General features: G+C 39.9%; 1 protein-coding gene across 1 annotated transcript in view; it reads right to left on the bottom strand.

Moving 5' to 3' along the window:
• The window catches only part of AGPAT5 (1-acylglycerol-3-phosphate O-acyltransferase 5), a 122,150-nt gene that overhangs the window by 84,600 nt on the left and 23,624 nt on the right, over positions 1-13,926 (bottom strand). The window contains exon 2 of the mRNA XM_038397122.2: positions 907-976. Within this exon, the coding sequence (XP_038253050.1) occupies positions 907-976 (70 nt within the window). The remainder of the gene's footprint in view (positions 1-906; positions 977-13,926) is intronic.

The following is a 13,926-nucleotide window of genomic DNA, read 5'->3' as shown; positions in this document are numbered from 1 at the left end:
TTAGCTGTAGTTTTCAGTGGGATTTCTCACTCCGACAACCTTTGTTTGAGGAGGTGCACAGACCCAATCAAATGTTTAGCAGGGAGGTAACTGAACCTTGATCCTTGAGTTATAGGTGGTATCTCTCTTCCCTGTAGAGAAATCCAGATATAAGGAAACTTGGATGAGCAGAGCTGAACCAAGTTACCTTATAATGCATAGCAGATTGGACTAAAAGACTTACTCCTCTAAGGTGCTGAGTGCCTTCACTGAAGTCAATGGAAGTTAAGGTACTCAGGACCTGATCCTGAAAGGTGCTTGAGAGAGGAAATAATTTCAGGACTTTTTCTTGTTGCATTTAGCTGCCTCCTCATCCCCTCCGTTTAGGGAGGATCTTGGTTTTAGAGTTTAAATGTTATGACTTACATTTTGTGGTAATTCAGATAGGGCTGAACCTTGCAAGGTGCCAAGTGCCTCACATTAGCTGCACGCAGTGCTGAATAGGATCATATGCAAAGACACTTTGCAGGTTCAGGTCCAGAAACACCAACAGAAATTTAAAGCACAGGTTCTGATGTGGAGATTATATTTGTCACATTAGGTAATAATCTGAGTTAACAATCTGTGACACCCTCCTTTTAAGAAACTAATTTAAGAAATAAGTGGCTATAATACACATTTTCAAGGTCAGTTTATGACTTTCTGTTAAAAAAAATCTCCTACTTTGTTGCTAAGGTTGTTTTTAAAAAATACAGATTACAAAAATACTACAAAGATTTAGCTAAAACATATTTACTATCTATACTTTAAGATTATACAGAGGAAAATCTGAAATATTTCTGTTTAAATGGCATGCCCAACAGCTTTAAAATTCTGTTTTTCTACCTTTCAGTAAAAAAAAAAAATGCAAACAAATGCGATACAAACCTGTACACTGATGATTTGATAAATATACTACATTTTCTTTATTTTTTGGCAAATCCCCATAGATTATAATCTAAAAAAAGAAATAAAACATTACTTCATTATTTACATTCATTACTTCAATTAATAAAGAGACTTAATGGACAATAAGCAACAGAACTTCTCAGCCAGTTACCACCGTTAATTAAAATAACCTGTAATGAGATCTTATCAGGACCCATCATGTGTACAATTTATTTCCAAATAATGAGTAATGTCTATATGCTGCTCCTGAAGTAAGAAAGACATTTCCTTATTTGAGTCTCAATCCTGCAACTGGATCCAGGAAGGCAGATCCTTATGCCCATGCGATTCATAAATTCATAGCATTTCAGGCAAAAAAAGGACCATTATATCACCTAGTCTGACCTCCTGGATTACACAGGACACACAATTTCACCCAACTACCCCTATATTGAGCCCAATAACCTGCGCTTGACTAATGCAGATCATCCAGAAAAGCATCCACTCTTGACTTGTAGACATCAAGAGATGGAGAATCCACCATTTCTCTTGGTAGTGTGTCCCAATGTTAAAAATTTGTGCTTAACTTCCAATTTGAATTTGTCTGGTTTCTGCTTCCAGCCTCTGGTTCTTGTTATGCCTTTTTCTGCTAGACTAAAGAGTATGTTAGTACTCGGTATTTTCTCCCTGTGAAGGTATTTATGCAATCAAATCACCTCTTCATCTTTTTGATAAGCTAAACAGATTTAGATCTTTAAGCTCTTGCTGTACGGCATTTTCTCCAGCCCTCAAATCACTTTTGTGGTTCTTTTCTGCACCTTCTCTAATTTTTCAATATTCTTTTTAAAATGTGTACACCAAAACTGGGCCCAATCGCATGTAGCCCTTTCTCCCATAACATTACATGGGGAGCTCATGTTGATTTGTTTGTCCACTGGGACATGCAGATCTTTTTCAGACCCACTGCTATCCAAGATACAATCCTTCAATCTGTAGGCATGACCTACTTTTCATCTTCCTAGATGTATAACTTTGTATTAAGACATTTTGTTTGAATGGGCCCAATTTACCAAGTGATCCAGATTGCTCTGTATAAATGCCCTGCCATCATTATGGTACCACTCCACCAATCTCTGCATCATCTGCTATCAACTATGATTTTATGCTTCCAGATCATTGATGAAAATGTTGAATAGCATCAGGCCTGGGACTAATTGCTATGGCACCCCACTAGAAACAACCCCATTAAATCATGATTCCCTAATGACAGCTTTTTGAGACCTGTCAGTTAGCTAGATTTTAATCCATTTAATGATCTTGTACAGTGCTAATTTTTTAATCAGAATGTTGTTTGATACTAAATGAAATGGCTAACAAAAGTCTAAGTATATTACATTTAAGCAGTTCCCTTTATCAACCAATCTCAGTAATCTCAACAAAGAATAAAATAAGGTTTGACAAGACTGTTTTCCATAAATCCATATCAACTGACATTAATTGTATTCTATCCTCCAATTCTCTATCAATTAAATTGAATTGAAGGCAGGCTCCTGTATCAACTTTTCCATTATTTTGCCTCAGAATAATGTCAGGCTAACCACTGGCGTACATTTATCTGGGTCAACCCAGCACTTCTTGAACATTGGCACAACATTTGCACTCTTACACTTTCTGGTATTTGCCTGGTACCCCAAGATTTATTAATAATTATCAGTGGGCCAGAGATCTCCTCATCCAGCTTTTTTAGGACTCTTGACTGCAAGTTATCTGGGCCTGTTGATTTAAAAATGTTTATTCCTAGTACATGTTGTCTAACAGACACCTTAGTTACTAATTGACTGGAAAGTACTTAATGCTTATATGATAGGAGTACATCATCCCACTTCTTTCCAAATACAGAACAGAAATATTTATTGAACATTTCTGCCTTTTCTGCATCATGACTAATTTTACCAGTTTACAATTTTACCATCTCTGTCTAGTGATGGAACTCTTCCATTGCTAGGATCTCTTTTGTTAACAACAAACTTTATAAAACACACGCAACCATCCCTTCTTACTGTTGTTACCCCTGCCAGCCAGGGATTTTTCCCTGTTATCTTTAGCTTTCCTTATACATTTTCTGCACTTCATGACTTCTACTTTATACTGATTGTTATATCTTTCCCCTTTTTTTCATTTGTTACATATTGTTTTTTCATAGCTAATTGTTGCCTTTACTTTAGCACTGAAACAGGATGAGCTTTTACCCAAAGATGTCCTCTTTTATTAATTGTGGCATCGTGCTTTTTGGCCATTTGATAAACTTAAAAGAAACTGCCAATTTTGATTCATGTTTTTTGGTCTCAATTTTTTCCCCCCAAACAATTCTATTGATAATTTTCCTCAGTTTTGGGAAAACAGCCCCCTTGGGACTGCCACCTGATATGCCAGACTACTTCTGCTCCTGCTTTCCCTGCCAGGTTGGGACTCCAGCACCCTGTCTTGCTGAGCCAGACACGCCAGTCTGCTCCAACACAGACCCAGGGTCTGATCCATGTACCCCAAAGCTGCAGGCTTGATTGAAAGCAATTTAAGAAGTGTTCCTGCCTTTAACACTCAGATGCCCAACTCCCAATGGGGTCCAAACCCTAAGTAAATCCATTTTACCCTGTGTAAAGCTTATACAGGGTAAAACTGAATACAGATAAAATCTCACCCTCAGAGATGTTTCAATATGTTTCTTTCACAGACTGGACACCTTTCTAGTCTGGACACCATCCTTCCCCCCGGTACAGCCCTTGTTCCAGCTCAGGTGGTAGCTAGGGGATTTCTCATGATGGCTGCCTCACTTTGTTCTTTTCCACCCACTTATATATCTTTTGCATAAGGCGGGAATCCTTTGTCCCTCTCTGGGTTCCCACCCCCTCCTTCTCAATGGAAAGCACCAGGTTAAAGATGGATTCCAGTTCAGGTGACATGATCACATGTCACTGTAAAACTTCATGACCCACTTGCCAGCACACCCGTATACAGGAAGACTTACAAGTGAAACAGAGCCATGTAGATTGTCCTGGTTAATGGGAGCCATCAAGATTCCAAACCACTATTAATGGTCCACACTTTGCATAATTACAATAGGTCCTCAGAGTTACATTTTATATTTCTAGTTTCAGAAACAAGAGTGATACATTTATACAAATAGAATGACCACACTCAGTAGATTATAAGCTTTGTAATGATACCTTACAAGAGACCTTTTGCATGAAACATATTCCAGTTACATTATATTTACACTCATTAGCATATTTTTATAAAATCATATAGAGTGCATCACAGTCCTCTTTTATTAATTGTGGCATCGTGCTTTTTGGCCATTTGATAAACATTTAAAAGAAACTGCCAATTTTGATTGACGCTTTTTGGTTTCAATTTTTTCCCGCAAACAATTGTATTGATAATTTCCCTCAGATTTGGGAAAATAGCCCCTTTGAAACACTCAATATATAGCACTGGTTGGGACTATCCTCTGCCCATATTGAATGTAATCAGGTCATGAGAAACCACCAACTTCCATAATAAAACTGTCTCAAAGCATTTTTTTCTGTGGATTAGCTTTAGTTCTTGGCTCTTATGAACAGACGTCTCTGTTCAGGCCCAGGGAAGTTTGCCACACTTACTTTAAACTTCCCTACTCATAATCCCTGTAACCAGTTTTTTTTTTTAAACTATATTACATACACGTTCAGCTCCTCTACTACTAAAGATAGCGAAAACATAGAAAATACTGGGCTACTGCTTTAGTGGATTTATACACACACACACAAATTACTTGATTACAATGTCTGCAGAGAATTACATCAGTATATGGCAAAGAGACACTAACGTCAAATTCAGGCCTGGCATAAACGGGTGCAACTCCCACCGAGTTAAAATTAGCCCAAGAGTCAGTACTCCAATTTAAAACTGTCTTTGTAATTTGAATGGTAGGACAGTCAACAATTCAAGGAAAATATTCAGAATGAAAACCCTCCATAACCTTCATGGAATTTGTCTGAACATGTTCTTATGTAAGGATTTCAGAGATGCTGACGCCACAAAAGATTACTGTCCTAGTTTAGTCTGATCTTCTGCACAACCACAAATGATAAGACTTCCCTGAATTAAGGTTTTATCTAGAGAACATCATTTAGAAAAACATCCCATCTTGATTTTAAAAGTTGATGGAAAATTCACCACAAATCTTGGTAACCTGTTCCAATGGTTAATTACCTTAACTGATAAAAATCTGCACCTAATTTCTAGTCCGAATGTGTCTAGCATCAACTTCCAGCCACTAGATCCCATTATACCCTTGTTTGCTACATGGAAAAGTCCATTATGAAATTTTTGTTCCCCATGAATTGTGATCAAGTCACCACTTAATCTTCTCTTGTTAAACTAAACAGTCTATCTCTATATGGTAGGTTTTTCAATTCTTTATTCATAATTGTGGCTCTTTGAACCTTCTCCAATTTATCAACATTATTCTTGAATTGTAGACACCAGAACTGGACAGTATTCCAGTAGCAGTCACACCAGTGTAAATACAGAGAAAGTATAATCTCCTCACTCTTATTTGCTATTCTCCTGTATTCTCTAGGATCACATTAATCCCTTTGGCCACTGCATTACACTGGACATTTTAAATTTCATTTTAAATTTTAGCGCCAACTGTAGATATTACACATTGTTCAGGAACAAAGCAACAGTTTAGGGGCCAGATCCTACAACTCATTTACAGGAATTCCACTGAAATTATAAATCAACTAGTTTGCAAAACTAAACTTTGTCTTGTTAGTGTGGGAGCATAATGTAGTAAAATCTTATTCCATGGGCAATTTAGTGATAGAAAGGCAAGGGAGGTATCACTTGATTCGTAAAAATCCACAGAATCATAATTTTGACGGCGTCACCCTCTGCAGAGTGCTGGGGGGACTTGCTGTCCCCCTGACTCCCAGATCCAGATCCTCTGGTTGGTGGAAATTTTAATAATAAATTTAGTTGGAAATGGATCAAGTTGGGTATTACTCGAAAGTCCTTTCTCTCTTGAATGCAATGGTACCAAATGCGACAAGCCTAGAATAATTATGTAGCTATATATTTGAGAAGATTTTTTTAAATCAACTTTTTAAAACTATACTTTAACATAAGGATGGTTTGCTTACATAAAACAGACATTGCTCTTTGGTAATTCTAGGGAAGTTAGCCTTGATATGTTGGACTGAAAATATTTATTCAAATCAAAGTCATCATCAGTGTTGTCTTAGTCTAGAGCACCACTGCTAGACACGTTGTCACACGGATTGTCACCCACACAGCATATCAGTGATTGTCTCAGCTATTCCAAGCATCTTCACAGCAAGAAAAGTCTTCGGAGGATAATCAAATGCTTTCCAGAAAAAGATAATTTGGTCTTTCCAGCCAACCTTCCAGTAGTGTCATATCCTGAAAGGGTGTGGTAACCTGGCAGTGTGGTGGCTTAAATGGTCTAAGTGATATGAACCCAGGGATACCCAGCAATTCTGTTCTATAGCATTAGGCACAAAAGAGTCTTGCGAAAGTCTTTGGTCGCATTTCATAGAGAGCACTAGAATACCTGTGCCTTGTGCAAAAATCAAGAATTTAGTAGCATCTCTCTCTGTGGCATTGATGGCATGCAAGATAATTTTAGTGTCAGCCTACTCATGGGACCTACAAAGAAACTCCACAGAACAGTGTGAGGCAGCAACTTTGTTATGCCATGCAATGACAAAATTCTTTGCATGCTGGAGTGTTTTTCCTGCAATGTATGTGGTTAAATCCTCATTCCTGTGAATATGAGACAATAGCTTCTTCATTGTGACATTGGAGATGTTTGTGGAGTCAATGATTTTGTACTGGACAGGTGCAATCCCATGGAGTCTTTTCTTTCTGGTAATATTTTAATTGATTCTCCTGCATACATGTTAAAGACAAAGTGGACTTTGTCATAAGTCCAGTATTTTCTCTGTCGCATCATAATGAAGAATTCAGCCAATCTCAGAAGATTAACTTTTTCTGGATGGTCAAAAGCTTGTACCTCAGCCGTACCATCTATGATTGCTATGCTGAGACCTCTGTTGGCATAAGGTACTAGCCACACTGTCAGTAGGAGCTGGCTTAGGAAGACCATGCATGATATGCATTAGTTTGCTTTTTCCCAGGAACATATGCAATGTTCTGTTACATTCAAACAGCAACCAGGGGGCAAACAGTGACGATTGGCAGGATGCATCTGCAGGTCATTCACTCTTGCATTTTACGTAGTGCCAAGTTAAAGGCTGACCATGTTGGAATGTAGCTTTCTCCTGAAATGGTGTGGTATGCTATGTGCTGAGCATCTGGATCATTTGAGGATATGTCTTCTCTCTCTTCAGCTGATGATGTACTCAGTGATTTTTCACCCCTGGAATGTACCTGACTTCTGCACAATGATCAAGTGAAGTCAAGGTTAGTGAATGTTGAAAGCTCTACTATAGTCAATTCAACTTCTGATTCATTGAAAACTGGACTTCTTGGCTTCAGAATTTTTGGACTTTGGCAGGAAAGTAAGCAAGCCATGAAGACAGGAAGCCCCTTCATGGAATGGTCTTTGCTGATCCAGACAGGACTTGAGACTGGGACAGGTCCCCCTTAATATGTTCCTGATAGCAGACCATAACTGAAGCATGAAGGTATGTTTGCCACCTGATGTATCTTCAAGGAAATCAGCACAAAATATAAACCCACCCTTGATGAGTTCTGGGGGAATGCATATCCCTCCACTCAATTCCATTCAGTGAAGAACCTCATTTGCAATTGCAGTCTCCAGGCGGACTACTTTGCCATAGTCAATGGAGGAGCCAATCCTGTGCATAAGCTGCACAAGGAATTTGCTATGGGTTTTGGAATGAATTGTTAAACCAACACCTACCTGTAGTTGTAGATTATGCAGATTCCATACAGCTGTTGTGTATGTGTTGGAAATCTATCTTTTGCTCAAACTCTCATATACGAAAAGGAGTACTTGTGGCACCTTAGAGACTAACAAATTTATTTGAGCATAAACTTTCGTGAGCTGAATGCATTTTCCACTGAATGCATCCGATGAAGTGAGCTGTAGCTCATGAAAGCTTATGCTCAAATAAATTTGTTAGTCTCTAAGGTGCCACAAGGGCCTCAATCTAACTTTGTGAGGGCTGCATGTTTGATATGCCAGTGTCAGAGTATCATTTAAAAAAAATGTTTTTTAAAAATTTTCTTGAATATATATTTACATAATTGTTTAGATTTGCCATGTTTGGTACCACTGTGTTCATGGGAGAAAGGTTTTTAATAATACCCAAGTTGATCCATTTCTGATGACACTGTATTATCAAAATTTCCACCAACACCTAAGCTGCGTGGCCACCCAGCAATCTATCAAATGTCACGCACTTCACGTGCCCCTACCCCCACTGCTGTATTGCTCCTGCCCTCTGCCTTGGAGCCCCTGGCTAGCTGCTCCCAGGAGCCTTCTGTTTGCTGTGCAGAGCTGGGGGGGGGACAGAGAGGGGCACTGATGTCAGGGTGTCCTCCTCCCCCCACCCCTGTACCCCACTCCAGAGCTGGGGGGGACAACATGACAGGGCTCAGGAGTGGAACACCGGACAGAGCTTGCTGGTAGCCGCTGCTGTGTCTGAACAAGCAAGGTTCAGAGTGGTGAGTGCCAATCTACTTAAAGGGGAAGCATACTTAAAGGGGCAGCATGTGTCTCTCACTCACACACATACATTGTCTGGCCGACACACACACACACACACACACACACACACACACACACACACACACTCTCTCTCTCTCTCTCTCTCTCTCTCTCTCTCACATACACACTCTATGTGTCTGTCTTTCACGCTCACCTCCCAATACATACTTGTATTATTGTGGTTGTTGTTACTTCTTGATACCTCATGCAATGCACATATATTCTCTGTAATATTATTCTTTCAAAGTGCTGTTATTTTAGTGTTTTGACTGTTCTATGCATTTCATATTTTTTATTTCTCTCTTACGCTTAAATTTAATTTTGTGAGTAGTGAGTTCTATAATGTCTAATTTGTCCTGACTGGAATAATTATCCGTATGGTAACCTTTAAAAATATATACATTATACCTAGTTTTTTTGTTTCCACTGGTGGTGCACATCTGCACATTACCTCAATATGGTACACATAAAATTCATTCCACACATAGATAGAAAAAAATAGAGGGAACATTGACCAAGACCTGGAGCTAGGAGCCGGGGGAAAAGGGAGGGAAGCAAGTCTCCACTGGCCATGCTGTAGAGGGTGACATTCTTGAAATTATGCAGATTTTTTTGAATCAAATGACACCCTTCCTGGCAAAGACAAAACTTCAGATGAAGAGGGAAAACCCAATCTAAATCCATCCCTACGAAACAAACACTCATGCAGAAGGTCACTGAACAGTAACAACATTTCACAACATTTAAGTCTTGCAAGAACAACAAAACTGTGTACTATCACTAACCTTGTACAACAAAAAAGGAATAAAGCTACCAGTGAGAAACAAATATTTTAAAAAACAAAACTTTAGTGCCTCCTTTTCTCCCCCCAAACCCTACACTAGTATTGAGATACACAATTGATTTATGACTAATAAATGAGAAAAATGAATGTAAAAAACAAACAGTACTGTTTCCCAAGATAGCATCCTATAATATAGCCATGATTATCCGCCAAATCCAAGAGGAAATCTACATTATTTATTTCTACAGAGTTGGATCTTTCCCTACAATTTATTTTTTATAATCCCAGTTTGGTAAAGAACCTTTACGATGCTTTTTCTAACTCAATTTTTTTCATAGTGAGTATTCCATGTTCATAACAGTTTTTTCCATGTACATGACCAAAGAAAAATTGATTTATTCAAGACACACGTTAAGCACAAAATATAGCTATATCCAATAAAAGAGACATTATTTAGTTATATAGATAAAATCTATATTCTCCTGTTTTGAATTGAAGAGAATATTTCCAGCCTTTTTTACCTCTTATTTTATAAATGAGAAAGAGAGGATCCAAATACTGTCAAGTCTTGAGGGACAGGATGGCTCAGGTTAACAGGATGTAAAGACTTTCACTCCTAGGTCACCGATTTCAATTTGGCCCATTTCAGTGACGACCAAAAGGTTGTTACCATCTGACAGCTGTTTGGTGGCCTTAATGAACTGAATTTAGACACTCATCCGCTAGGAACTGCACTGAAACTACATCATCTAAGCCCTCATTAGCTTTGTTGGCAAGAAGAACTTGATGGAAACTACATGGCAATCCTCTCGCTCTAAGAGGTCTGAGTTGAGGGATACAGCAGGGCACAGTCGAGAAGCTTGCACTGTTGTCATTCATGTCGTACTATTCCTTTGGATGGATAACTTTTGTTTTCAGTGCTGTATACCTAGTATTTTCATGTGCACTAAACATAGGACTAGCGGAGACTTCAAGGACTCTATTGAATAGAAATATTACACCCTTTCCTTAGCAAGTTCAGCTGAAGAGTCTCACAAAGACCTTAAATGATGGCTCTAGAAAGTACATTATAAAAATCTCTCTTCAAATCAGTCTAATACGATCTACAGCAGACAGCAAAAAAATGTAATTTCTGACCCTTCGACACTGTGGACTAGTTATGACATATAACTGGTATACAGATAGAGGCAGGTGTTCCTGATTGGGACTCTTGAAAACACTGAGTAGACCTAATGCTCAGAGATGGATTTTGAAAAATCTACTTGCCCATGACGAGCGTGGGAAGCTTTCCTCAGCAAGTGCCTTCAACCTCTAGCCAATCTAGGCCTTACTATGAACAAGAGAGCCTAACATTTATGGTTGCAAAGTGAAACGAGTGTCAACAATGCAATGCTGTACTCTGAAGTCCGCAGACAGATAGCTTCAGCCTCCTTCCTGCTGCTTATAATTTTGCCAAGCTGCAGCAAAGTGACCTCATTAGTCTTGCCAATTCCAACAGCTTGAGGTGGGGAGAGGAAGCATGGGCTGTTGGGAGTTTTACTGGAGAATACCTCCCACCCTCATCCCAGCCTTTCATATCAAACTTTGGCTTGTAAGTTTAGTCCTCTACCTACCAGGTAAAAATGTTTAAGCCTTACAGATGCTTTAGTGGGAGAGACCAGTGGCTTAAGAAAGAAGAGTATGTTCTTATGAGAGAGAGAGAGACTGAGGCAAGTGGAGAAGGGGGGCGGGGGGAGGACATTGAAGACAACACAGGAAGAGAAAAATAGCATAATGAAGCCAGGAAAGGAAAATAAGTTAAAGGGAAGAGCAATACAGCGAGCTACATTTTTTAACCAGGAATGTGATTGGCAATATAGAAAGTACAGTAGATAACTATTTTAGGCTTTAAATTGCAACTATGTTAGAGCACAGCAAGACATGAGAAGTAATTCTTCCACTCTACTCCGTGCTTGATTAGGCCTCAACTGGAGAATTGTGGCCAGTGCTGGGCACCACATTTCAGGAAAAATGTGGACAAATTGGAGAAAGTCCAGAGAAGAGACACAAAAATGATAAAAGGTCTAGAAAATATGACCTATGAGGGAAGATTGAAAAAATTGTGTTTGTTCAGTCTGGAAAAGAGAAGACTGAGAGGGGACATGATAACAGTTTTCAAGTACATAAAAGGTTGTTACAAGCAGGAGGGAGAAAAATTGTTGTTCTTAGCCTCTGAGGATAGGACAAGAAATAATGGGCTTAAATTGCAGCAAGGGAGGTTTAGGTTGAACATTAGGAAAAACTTCCTGTAAGGAGGGTTAAGCACTGGAATAAATTGCCTAAGGAGGTTGTAGAATCTCCATCATTGGAGATTTTTAAGAGCAGGTTAGACAAACACCTGTCAGGGATGGTCTAGATAATACTTAGGCCTGCCATGAGTGCAGGGGACTGGACTAGATGACTTCTCGAGGTCCCTTCCAGTCCTATGATTCTATTTCTAACCCTGACTTTTATGCAAGTGTCTCGGTTAATCAGTTTTGGTTATTTCAAAGCCCTGCTTGTAGTCTATGCAATTTGACTTGCTGCCTAAAGACTAGCTCATCCATTTTTAAAACACCAGTTTGGTCATAGTCAAACCAGCAGTTCAGTCAGGTCACAGACGTAGGTTGCTAACTGATTAATGAGGGGGAAAGACAGTAAGAGAAAATGTGGAAATGGCGGAAGTGCTAAATGCACTAAATTTTGTTTCAATTTTCACTAAAAAGGTTAGTAGCGATCAAATATCTAACATGGTGAACACCAGTGAAAATGAGGTAGAATCTGAGGTTAAAATAGGGTACAGAACAAGTTAAAAATTACTTAGACAACTTAGATGTCTTCAAGTCATCGAGGCCTGATGAAATATATCCTAGAATACCCAAGGAGCTGACGGAGGAGATATCTGAGCTATTAGCAACTATGTTTGAAAACTCATGGAAGATAGGAGAGATTCCAGAGGACTGGAAAAGGGAAAATATAGTGCCAATCTATAAATAGGGGAATAAGGATAGCCCAGAGAATTACAGACCAGTCATCTTAACTTCAGAACCTGGAAAGATAAAGGAGCAAATAACCAATCAATCAATTTGCAAACACCTAGAAGATAATAAGGTGATAAGTAACAGTCAGCATGGATTTGTCAAGAACAAATCATGTCAAACCAATCAAATACCTTTCTTTGATAGGGCAACAAGCCTTGTGGATTGGAAAAAGTGGTAGACATGATATATCTTGACTTTGGTAAGTCTTTTGATATTGTCTCGCATGACCCTCTCATAAACAAATTAGGGAGATACAGCCTAGATGGAGCTACTATAAGGTGGATATATAACTGGTTGGCAAACTGTTCCCAGAGAATAGTTATCAGTGGTTCACAGTCCAGATGGAAGGGCATACCGAGTGGTGTCCTGCAGGGATGAGTCCTGGTTCTGGTTCTGTTCAATACCTTCATCAGTGATTTAGATAATGGCATAGAGCAGCGGTGTCCAACTTTTTTATGCACAAGATCACTTTTTGAATGTAAGATCAATCCAGGCTCTACCCTGCCCCTTCCCCAAGGCCCTGCCCCGCTCACTCCATTCCTCCCTCCATCGCTTACTCTCCCTCACCCTCACTCACTTTCACTGGGCTGGGGCTGAGGGGTTTGGAGTGTGAGAGGCGGCTCTGGGAGGGCTGAGCCTGGGGCAGGGTGTTGGGGTGCAGAAGTGAGGGGTGCAAGCTCTGGGAGGGAGTTTGGGTGCAGGGGTCATATGGTCACACTGCACATAATCTCATAGAATCCACTGGACATTTCATGAATTTTACTTTTTATTAGTGTCATTTGTAGTTTATAGATCCAAAATCCTTCAGGGATTGTCACAAATCAGTGTAACATTCTCAACTGTGGGGTGTGCATTGGCTAAACCTGGAGCAGGGGGATGGAGTGCAGGAGTGAGGGGTGCAAGCTTTGAGAGCACATTTGGATGCAGAAAGGGGCTCCAGGCTGGGACAGAGTGTTGGGGTGCAGGAGAAGGTGAGAGGTGTAGGCTCTGGGATGGAATTTGGTGGAGGGGATTCTGACCTGAGGCAGAGGGTTAAGGTGCAGTAGAGAATGTGGGGTCTGGGAGGGAGTTTAGGTACAGAAGGGGATTATGACCTGGGGCAGCGGGTTGGGGGGCATAGGGGATGTGAGGTGCAGGCTCCAACTGGGAGGTGCTTACACAGGCGGCCACAGCTGGCATCACAGCTGGGTTCAGGCAGGCTGCCTGCTGCCTTCCTGAGCCCGGCTGCACTGCTGGACTTTTAGCAGCCCGGAAATTGCAGAGGCTCAGGATCGACCAGTCGATCGTGATCAATGGGTTGGTGACTAGTGGCATAGAGTATATACTTATAGAATTTGTGGACAATACCCACACTGGTAAGGGTGCAACTGCTTTGGAGGATAGGATTAAAATTCAAAATCTGACAAACTGGAGAA

This window comes from Dermochelys coriacea, chromosome 3 (assembly GCF_009764565.3).
Source record: "Dermochelys coriacea isolate rDerCor1 chromosome 3, rDerCor1.pri.v4, whole genome shotgun sequence".
NCBI classification, from domain to species: domain Eukaryota; kingdom Metazoa; phylum Chordata; order Testudines; family Dermochelyidae; genus Dermochelys; species Dermochelys coriacea.
This window is presented reverse-complemented; position numbering and strand designations above follow the sequence as displayed.